Consider the following 11,432-nt stretch of genomic DNA (forward strand, 5'->3'; position numbering starts at 1 on the left):
ACCTCAAAAAAATCACCCGTTATATAGCTGTTTATAAAAGTTGCAAAGTTTTTATGAAAACGTAAAACAATTTTAACGGTGTTATAATCAAAAGAAAGGTAATCGGTTTACCTTTCTTTTGATATATATTAACAGTTGCAAATCATTTATGGTGGTTCAGAAAAATTAAGTTTTCTTACAACTTTGCAAAATTTGACAAGTTGGACCTACACTTTGAAGGTGCTCCTGGCGTTGAAGGTGCTGAGGGCGGAAGGTACTCATGGTGCTCCTGGCGATGAAGGAGCTGAGGGTAGAAGGTACTGGTGGTGCTCCTGGCGATGAAGAAGCTGAGTGCAGAAGGTTCTAATGGTGCTCCTGGCGATGAAGATGCAAGCGTTGAAGGTGCTGATAGTGAATCTGTAAACAAGCAAAAATATCAATTAAAATTTATAAACCTATAAAAAGTCTCAATACATACCTTAGGAATGTGACCAAGTCGCTGCTATTTTGCAATATAAAAGAAGAAATTACATTATAATTAAATAAAATTGTTAAATACGTATTCTTACCTTCAAAATTTTCGTAGTGACATTTCTTCACAGTATGTATACTGTCATCAAAACTCTGATGTTTTTAACTTTCTCGCTCTAACGCATAGAATTCTTGTTAGAGTACGAATTCTTATCGGGTATGTAGCTCTAACAAAGGGACATTTTTTGACAGTTCGAACAAAAAATTTGTAAGTGTGTGGGTGAGATGACTAAAAAGTTGTGAATGTGTTTGTAAATCGTTTGAATTTTAGGGGAAAGTGGTGAGCATGGTTGCCACAATTGGTAACTTTTTACCAAAATTGGTAACTTTTAAACCCTTTGGTAACTTGGTAACTTGTGTTTCATTTTGGTAACTTTTGGAACTAAATATCTATTTGCAATACTAGAAAGAAATGAACTATGTTTTACATTTGCGTAATTATAAAAACTCTTCATGGCAGCACTACTGACACTTCTACAAAGTTACTTCGATAAAATTAGATTCATCTCATATTCGAATACTGGAAATATTTGAATTACAGTGGCAGCACCAAGGGCTGCCCTTCTAAAATAACTTTCGAATTTTAACGATAAATTTTCAATTCTACCATCTCACATTTTTTTAAATCGTTTTGATTATTTCGGCACGAAAAGAAAGTCGCGTGCTTTTTATTAGACCCACCTACCGACATGTATTTACCCACTGAATCCAAATCTGAGGCCCGTTTGACACGTACACTAAATTATGAAAAACCGAAAAAATAGCAAAAAAAATTTGCAATTTTCGCAATTTACTCGAAATTTTGTACGAGTTAAATGGATGGTTAAAAGCATCCGCAACTTTTTTTTGTGTACCGGTGCCATTATTCCGTGAGTTGCAGGTCCAAATAACGGCACATTCCGAACGAAAAACGATACTGAAAATGGCACAACGCCCAAACCGATATGTCTCCAAACCAAATTTGACAAGGGATGATGGAAAATCGGTCCACATTACACTATACTCCTACCCTGTCGGAAATACCAACAACGAAAATGAGAATAACGGCACATGCAGTAGTTAAATGATAGCAAAATATTTTCTAGTAAAAAAAATATAATTGTCAATGCCATTTTCAATCTTGATAATTTATCAAAAAACAGATTTAAACTTCTGTGCTAGAACTGGGAGTTCTTGACAAATAATCAAAAATCGACAAATTATAAAAATATTGAATTTATTAAGTCACAGAAACTGGCTGTAAGTATATACACATTTGTTAAGAAATATAGCTGTTTTATTCAGTATTTTTTTTTCTCAGTGAAGAAGTGAAGATTTTGGTAGTGAAGATTTGGTAACTTTTGCAGCCTAGAAGCAAATAATGTCGGCCGCTGTGGTGTAGTGGTAAGCAGTGCGCGCTTCCACTCCGCAACGCCTGGGTTCAAACCCTGGTCAAAGCAACATCGCAAAAAATATAAAAAAGGTTTTTTCTTAACAGCGGTCGTCCCTCGGCAGGCAATGGCAAACCTCCGAGTGTATTTCTGCCATGAAAAACAGCTTCTCATAAAAATACAATCGCCGTTCGGAGTCGGCGTAAAACTGTAGGTCCCTCCGCTTTGTGTGACAACATCAAGGCGCACGCCACAAATCGGAGGAGAAGCTCGGCCAAACACTAACATATGTGTAAGCGCCAATCTATTATTATTATTATTAGAAGCAAATAAAAATGCAAACGCGAATATGAACGAACAATTTGTAAGTGCAAACGAATCGATGTTGTTAGAAAGAATCAACATGCTAGAAAAAACAATTTCCGAGTGCCAAACGCAGAAAAAGCAAAATGAGCGTGAAGTGCAAATACAAAGCTGCCAATCTCGAAGAGAGCCAGCTTTTCGTCCGTCGGTCATGTCATGCAACGAGTGCAAATACATGTGTGTCGACGTCTTCTACGCATGCGCCGCCAGCTAACGTAGCATTATCATACATACATACACCGCGAATGTGCACTACCACACAAGCACCGTATGTGCCAATGGCTAGTAATGGAAACCCGTATATTCAACGTACACAGTTCGAACAGAGTTCTTATTGGAATAGTGAGAATGTTCAAAATGTAAATAACACTCCACACGTAAATTTTGCAGAGGCACAAGCGCAAGCGAATGGTACAAATAGTTTTATGAATACACGATTTTATAACGAACAAAATATGCGAAACGATGTGCAACCGAATAGTATCTACGCTTCATATTATCCGAACTATCCATTTGCAAATGCCTATTTACAAAATCCGTTTAGCAAAGTGAGTGAAGTGGTTACCCTTTTACCCGAATTTGACCCGTCATCCGAGACATCACTAAATGCGAATCAATTTGTAAAGAGAATTGAAATGTTACGTGCCGCGTACCAATGGGGTGATCAAGTACTCTTATTTGCCGTGCAACAAAAACTGAAAGGTTATGCTAAATTCTGGATCGACGGCCAGTGCATATTTAAATCGTGGTCAGAATTCGTCGCGAAATTCTGTGCTGATTTCTCAAGGAATGAGAACGTCGCTGATATACATATTAAAATGAACTGAACTCGTCGGCAGCGTAACGAAACCCCACAAGAATATTATTTTAAAATGATTTCGATCGGGAAAAAAGGTGGAATTTTCNTATTATTTTAAAATGGTTTCGATTGGGAAAAAAGGTGGGATTTCTGAGTCCGGTATCGCGCGTTACATTGTAAATGGCATTAACGATTCAGATCTGCGTAAAAAGATCTCGAATGAATACGAAAACTGTAATAAGTTGTTACGCGATATTCAAAATTATTCGGTGTACAATGAAGTAAAATACGAACCGCTTAACTATAAACCGAAAATCGTCGAAAATATGGCTGCGTATAAAAACCAATCGAAAAATGTTGATGAACGCGGAATATCAACAAACGCTAAAGTAGGTGAACGTGAAATACCTAAATCGATAAAATGCTATAATTGTTTAAAAGCGGAACATATTTCAATAAAATGCCCACAGCCGCAGCGAGCGGAAAGAGGTGAAACATGTAACCGTACAGGCCATAAAGCAGCAAATTGTAAACAACCAAAAGATAAAACGAATTCAAATACTAAAGTTAATAAAATTAATGACGATGAAATAAATAAAGCTAATTTTAATTAACTAAAGAAATTAAAGTCAACGGACACGAAACAAAAGCCATAATAGACTCTGGTAGTGTGTGTTCACTAATCCGTCGTTCAGTAGCAATGAAAATTGGTAACACTGTTAATTGTGCGCGGGTGTTGCAAGGATTTGCAGGTGGCATATACGAATGTACCGCGAAAATTTTAGTTTCACTCAAAATTGATAACGATCGACATCAAGCAGAGTTATTGGTGGTTGATAACGACCACATCGATGAAGATGTGTTGCTTGGCAGAGACGTATTCTGTCAAAATGGCAAACGACTGGTGATCGAAAATGATAAGTGTACGGTTGAAAAATTAGAAGCAATATCGAATATCTCATTGGATGAACGTTCCAAATTAAAATCTATCATACAAGCAAACCGCGATGTCTTTGCTGAAACTATATCGGAATTAGGTGAATGCACAGTATCGAAAATGAATATTAAACTAACCGACGTTAAACCGATATGTATGAAACCATATAGAGTGCCATTTGCTAAAATAGTGTCTGATATCGTATCTGAACTTTTATTAAATGAAATTATTCGAGAATCCGATTCACCTTACGCATCTCCGGTGGTATTGGTGGAAAAATCAAATGGTGAATCTAGATTATGCGTAGACTATAGGTGTCTAAATAAAATTACGGAGAAAAACCCATATCCCATGCCAATAATCGACGAACATTTTGCACAATTATCCGGTAACAAATATTTTACAACTTTAGACTTAAGGATGGGATACCACCAAATAGAAGTGGAAGAAGCATCGAAGAAATTCACTGCCTTTGTAACAACGGATGGCCATTACAAGTACAACCGGATGCCATTCGGTCTTGTAAATGCACCTTCCGTGTTTCAGGAAGTGATGAATAAAATAGCCGCGAGAATGAATCCTGATGAAATACTAGTATACTTGGACGATGTTATAATTCCAAGCAAATCGGTGAACGAAGGCCTATCGCGGTTAACAAAGCTTTTAAAACTTTTACGAGAAAGTGGACTAAAATTACGTTTTACAAAATGTAATTTTCTTTCGGAAGAAATAAATTATCTAGGCCACGTAATAAATAAAAACGGTATTAAGCCGGGTGAAAACAAAATAACTGCGATTAAAAACTTTAATGTACCGAATAATATTACCGAAACTAGACGTTTTTTAGGGTTAACCGGGTTTTATTGAAAATTTGTGGCCGAATACGCGATTTCAAAACCCATTACGAAACTCCTCGCAAAAACAAATGAATCTTTCAAATGGGGTCAAGATCAACAATGAGCATTTGAAGATTTGATCGAACGCCTAAGCAACGCTCCTGTTCTCGCGTTGTACGATAGGATGGCCGAGCATGGGGTACACACCGACGCATGTAGTGTCGGCCTGGCCGGTGTGTTACTTCAATCCAACGACAACAAAGCATGGAAACCTGTATTTTATTTTAGTAGACATTGTACGCCGGTAGAAAGTAAATACCACGCTTATGAGCTCGAGGTGCTCGCCGTAGTTGAGTCCCTCGAACGATTTCGAATGTATGTTTTGGGGAAAAAGTTTAAGTTGGTGATGGATTGCTCCGCCATAGCAAAAGTCAAAGCAAGTAAAGAGTTAAAATCCCGAATTTCCCGATGGTGGATGAAACTCTTAGAGTACGACTTCGACACCGTTTATCGTCAAGAAACCCGTATGGCTCATGTCGACGCTTTGAGCCGCGCACCAGATCAGCCTCCGAATGACGTCGAAACGGCCGGACTGGTCATGAAAGTTACCGCTACGTCCGACGACTGGTTGTTAACTATGCAGCTGCAAGACCCAATGTTAACGTCGCTAGTAAGTGTTCTGAAGAAAGAGAAAATATCCGATAAAGAAACCCAGATCCGGAAAGATTACGAATTAAAAGATCATCGATTATATCGTCGCACCAAAGAAGGTTTACGTTTTGTGGTACCAAACTCCGTACGTTGGAGAATCGTTCACTCGTGTCACGACGACATGGGACATTTTGCTGCCGACAAAACAATTCAACGAATAAGATCACATTTTTGGTTTCCAAAAATTCGCAAATACGTTAAAGATTACTTAGCAGCATGNCTGAACCCATACCATTTGGATCATCTGGGACCTTTCATAAAAAGCAGCCGAGGTAATTGCTATATTTTATCAATATCCGACGCATTCTCAAAGTATTTGGTTGTTAAGCCGGTACGAAATACGAAAACTGCTCCAGTAATAAACGCCTTAAACGAGATGACAAGTTATTTTGGGTTGCCTGCCAAAATAATCAGCGACCGAGGTACCGCTTTTACCTCTAAACAATTTGAACAGTACTGTAACGTGAATTACATTCAACATGTTAAAAACGCCGTACGTACGCCGAGAGCCAACGGTCAGGTTGAGCGAGCCAACCAAACAATTTTGACTTATCTTCGCACAACAACCGAGAAACCGAAAGAGTGGGATGGTATACCGCGTAACGTCCAGTGGTCTATCAACTCACAACGAAACGATACATCTGGTTACTCGCCAAATGAACTGATCTTCGATTTCCGTCTTCGCGACATTGTACAAAATCGACTGATTGCCGCTATTCACGAAACAACCGATGTTTCGCCTAATCCGCAACAAATCGACGAAAGACGACAGAAAGCGCTTCTTAATATTACTCAAGAGCGTGAGAAGTGGAAACAACATTTCGACGAGAAGCATCGCAAACCCATAGTGTATGCTGAAGGTAGTCTCGTCGTTATTGAAAATGAACCTGCAGTAACCGGCGACTCGAGAAAATTAGAACCTAAGTTTCGTGGTCCATACGTCATCACCCGAAACTTGGGAAACGACCGATATCTGGTAGAAGATATACCCGGTATCAAGATTACGAATCGAAAGTTTTGTTCTGTATTCAGCATCGACAAGATTAAGCCCTGGTGTCGTAATGCGCCCGAGTTAGACGACTTTAATCAGTCAGACGACGATGACCCGAATCAAATCGAGGACGATTTGGTGTCAGGAAAGGCCGAATTGTCAGCCGACATGGCAGCCCTGCCTGAGTATGAGGCAACGCAAGAGACGAGCGAGAAAATAGGGAGTCGTTCGTGTGATCCCGTCGAGTCAACATCGTCTGCGAGTCGTGATTGTCATTAAATATATTCCAATTAATTATAGTCATTTCAATAAATAATATTATATACATTCTAAAGTACTAGAGCTAACAGACAATTCGTATTTTATTTAAAAGGAATAGAGATCGGTAATCCTGACGAGCAAGTGGCATTATCTGTTGTGTCAATACTATATATTATAGTACGGTTGGTAACCCTAGCTGTAACCGCCCAAACGATTTTGGCCGAGTTCAACAAAGCACGCCAGTCCAAGTGAAGCCAAGTCCTTCTCCACTTGGTCTCTCCATCGCAGTAAGACCTTCATCTTACTCTGCTACCACCAGCGGGTTCCGAGTTAAATAATTTAAGAGCTGGAGCGTCGGTGCCCATTCGAGTGACATGGCCATGCCAGCGGAGCCGCAGTATTTTAATTTGCTGCACTATGTGCATGTCGTTATAAAGCTCATATACATAGCTCATCGTTTCATCGTCTGCGGTACTCGCCGTCGCCTTTGCATAAAGGCCCATAAATCTTCCGAAAAACGTTTCCCTCGCATACTTCTAGAGCCGCCTCATCGGATGTTGTAATTTTCCGTACTTCTGCCACATATACCAGCACGGGCTTGATGAGGGGCTTAGAGTATGGTTTTCGTACGATGAGAGAGGACTTTACATCCGAATTGCCTACTTAGTCCAAAGTAGCACTTATTAAATTGAAATATCAATGTTGTATACGTATGTATATACATTAGACTGCATCACTTCCCATACAAAAAAAATCGGTACTGGAATTATAAAATCAATTATATTTTACGACTTCCATCAAAATAGCTCGGAAAAATATTAAGATTTACGTGAGCTGGACCGATTTGAAAATACCTCCAAAAATTTAGTTTTTTTATTAATAAAACCTGTTTTTTTTAAATATTTTTTGTAAAAAATTACCTCACATGACTAAACAGTTTAAGCTTAAAAAATTTGCATTAAAAGATTAAAAAAAAAAATTCTACGGAATCATAACAATGCGATTTTTCATGCTATTTTATCTATGTTACAAATACACTAGCGCCTTCGCAAAAAGGCAAATCCTTGAGAGAACTTACGGACTGAAATTTCGATTTTTTTTTACTCAAAGTGAATACAGCTTTGAACATTATTTTAACAAATTAGTTTTATAAACGTTCGTATTCTTTTCAGGAAGTTACCAGTGATTTTTGGTAAATGTGTCACAAAGCAGCATTTGTATTCTGAATATAAATAATATCGGTGGAGAATTTGGAAATACTGAAACCTCAATGTTTTTGAGTACTACCTAAACACATATACTCATCATACAAAACATACAAAAAAGCAGAAAAATCTGTTTTACGAAAGCCAAGTTTGTTAACATTTTATTTACTGCCTTTACACTTGTTTTAACGTTTTCCATCTTTTTACATTAAAATAATGCAATATTTTAGCTGCTATTAATTTCGCAAAGAAAAAGTAATCATTTGTGCATCTATACATATAATAAAATTCTAACAGGCCGATGTCTGTACATTATATGTAGAGAAAAAGATATATATAAGAAAATATAAGAAAAAGTGAATATTGCAATATGGGTGCCAAAAGAAAGAGGTTTAAGAAGCCTTACAGCCGAAAATATTTATTGAGGGCTACCACCTGTTTGAAAATTTTAATTTAATTTAATTTATTGGTCAAAGTGAATATTGCAATATGGGTATAAAACTGAAGAGGCTTAGGAAATTTTACTGCTGAAAGTATTTGTTAGGAGGGTTGCCACCTGTTTGAAAAATTTTATTGAATTAAACTGATAAAATAAATGAAGTCTGTATCTGTACTTACAATACAATTTTAGAAGTCATGCCTGTACATGATAGATATTAAAGAAAAATTAATATGGGGGGTCTTTATTAGAGCAACAGAAGCCAAATTAACAATTTTTAGAATTTTGGTCTGTCTGTCTGTCTGTATATTTGTACGCGCATAACTCGAAAACTAATGCATGAGAGCCTAACTTACAATATAGAAGAAAAAAATTAGAGAGATGCCACCTGTTTGAAAATTTTATTCATTTAAATTGGTAAAATAAATGAAATAATACAATACGGATATTAAACTAAAGAGTTTTTAGGAAGCTAACTTTCGAAAATATTTTTGTAGCGGGTTGGCACCTATTTGAAAAATTTTATTCAGTTAAATTGATAAGATAACCTAAATGTTGCCATATGGGTATCAAAAGAAGGTATTTGAGAATAATGAAATTGTAACTGGCCGATATCTGTACATAACAAATATTTAAAGAAAAATTAACAGGGGTTTATTAGATCAACAGAAGCCAAATCAAGAATTTTGGTCTGTCTGTCTGTCTGTATTGCAACATGTTTTTAAGCGCATCACGCAAAAACGAATGTACAGAATTAAAGGCAGTTTTCACCGATGTACATATTGTTAGAAGTCTAACTGAAAATATAGAATTAATTTTTCCAGTTGATCATCGATCTTTATTCCTAGGAATTTGATTGTATTAACTTTTTCCAGTGCTTCGTTGTTTATATTTAGAGTTAGCGCCGCACTGTTCTAAAAGTTTCGCCTTGATATAACCACAAATTTGGTTTTTTTGACATTCAATTCATGTGTTTAGTCATAACCAATCGCACTTCTTTGGAACTACTGAGAGGTAACATTTTTACAATTTCATTGGTTCATATTTGGAACATATGCCAGCACCTTGAAAATAACTCGGTATGTGGCGCTGGGGTCGGGATTTTCTTAAAATTCGTATGCAGACTTAAACGTAAAAAAACAATATATCTTTAAAACTAATTACGCTGGGGAACTGAAACTTATCACGGATGCATAAATTTCAAATACTCTACTTATGGCGAAAACTGGTAGGCGTTGGAAAAGGGTGCCTGACACCTCCCATACAAACTTAATTTCTCATATAGCTTATCTCTGGAACCGTGAATCGAATGTGAAAATTGGTACTTTTCAGGGGAGCACTGTTGTAAAAAATGTTTTTGTCATTAGGAAAAAGTGTGAGATTCGACACTTTGTTAAAGCCAGTATCTTCTGCATCTAAAAAGACTTGAAATTCGACGATTTGCCAACTTGCGTATCATTCTAAACGCATGCGCAAGGTATCGTAAATGAAAAAGCATTTTTGCACATTAGATAGTTTGACATGGTAGCGACGAGATGTTATCAATACCGCACTTATGGCGAAAAGTGGTAATTATTTGAAAGGCTGCATCTATATACATTTATGTAAACGGGCAAATATCATTCGATTGGGAACCATTTCCTCCTAGATTTCTAAATCCCACTGAGTTGTTGTAACTTTGTTTTTAATTTTTGGTAAAAGGTAAAATTTGTGGAAATTTCTAAGATTTTTTTAATTTTGCACAAAGTTTGGAGCTTTGATTTTTATGAATTTCGTTATCGACTGTCCTATCTACATACATAAAATGATAGTCGTTTTCGTTGTTCGAACTAAACTCAAAAACCACAGAAAAATAGAGTTCCGTCAAATTGTCGGAGGTTAGATATATGTACCTTGCATATATGGTCGTATTATATGCTACTAGAAAACTCGCTAGGTTGAGCTGGAGTAGAGTTACTTATTAAAGACGTATTTATTAACCGATTTCGTTCAAATTTGAAATGTGAGCTAGGTACCTGTATGATGAAAAATTCTTTTGATAAACAACAAAAAATATTCACTTTTATTTCAACATATTTTGATAAAAATAAAAATACTGATAAAAATAAAATATTTCACACAAACAACAAAAAATATAATCGATAATCGCATGAGGCTATTGCCTGAAAATTTTAAAATGCGCTTAGTGGCATTAGCACGGCCGAGTAATCATAGTCAACTTATGTACAGTAGTCGAACAAATTATAGCCGCACAAAGTTTTAAAATATTATTTTCGCTGCTATTTAATTTTGGTTAGTTTTTCTATAGTTCGTTCTTTAAAAACATCCACATAAATACAAGTTTAAAGGCAGTGTCACACGATTGAGTATTTGCCAAAATTTGGTGCAAATCGTATCCCAATTGTGTGAACACCCAAAATATTTTTCTTCATCCCAATCACGAAAATTAATTTGTTGAAATTTTTCTATAGAACATCGCTGTATTGTACCAATATTTTGACTTCAAAAAACAAAATTGTCCTATTTTTTTTACCAATAGCCCAACATAAAAATGTACAAATCTGTACAACTCAACAAATTTTCGTAAAAATTTCGGGTTTTTTAATTAAATTCTGAGTATGCAGTTTTGTGGCGCATTGAATTCTAGTAGAATAAAGTACGAATTTCAAATGGTTAGAAATTTCGATTGATTGTTTAGAATTTTTAAAATGTTCGAAATTTGCACGATAATTTGTTGAATTTTTTTTATATTGCACAAATTTGGAAACTTGGATTTACACAGGTTTTGTTAAAGAATGAACTATATCAATTATATAAATAGGCAATCATGTTTCCTTTACACCCCTTTTACGGCTAAACTATACTTCTAAGGTATAAACAATTATATATCATTAGAAAGGTATTTTGATGCTGATGTGCAGGCAATTTTTCAAATTTCAAATTAGTTTAACATAAGGCGAAGAAATCAATTCAAAAGTCACACCAATACCAATGCCATACATGTACATGG

General features: G+C 36.2%; 1 protein-coding gene across 2 annotated transcripts; it reads left to right on the forward strand.

Annotated features, from left to right (window-relative positions):
- The first annotated feature begins 2,183 nt into the window (after window positions 1–2,183).
- Window positions 2,184–3,637, forward strand: LOC108361771 (uncharacterized). Of its 2 annotated transcripts, none has more exons than XM_017614520.1 (2): window positions 2,184–3,115; window positions 3,162–3,637. In XM_017614520.1, exon 1 carries the CDS (start codon window positions 2,330–2,332, stop codon window positions 3,068–3,070), a length of 741 nt encoding a protein of 246 aa, XP_017470009.1. In that variant the 5' UTR covers window positions 2,184–2,329; the 3' UTR covers window positions 3,071–3,115; window positions 3,162–3,637. The 2 variants fall into 2 exon arrangements, with proteins under 2 accessions (XP_017470009.1, XP_017470010.1); XM_017614521.1 differs by having other exon boundaries at window positions 2,184–3,109; window positions 3,156–3,637.
- Window positions 3,638–11,432: the final 7,795 nt, after the last annotated feature.

Source organism: Rhagoletis zephyria, unplaced genomic scaffold, assembly GCF_001687245.7.
Source record: "Rhagoletis zephyria isolate East Lansing unplaced genomic scaffold, Rhagoletis_zephyria_1.1 Rzeph_scaffold_00845, whole genome shotgun sequence".
Taxonomy (NCBI): Eukaryota; Metazoa; Arthropoda; class Insecta; order Diptera; family Tephritidae; genus Rhagoletis; species Rhagoletis zephyria.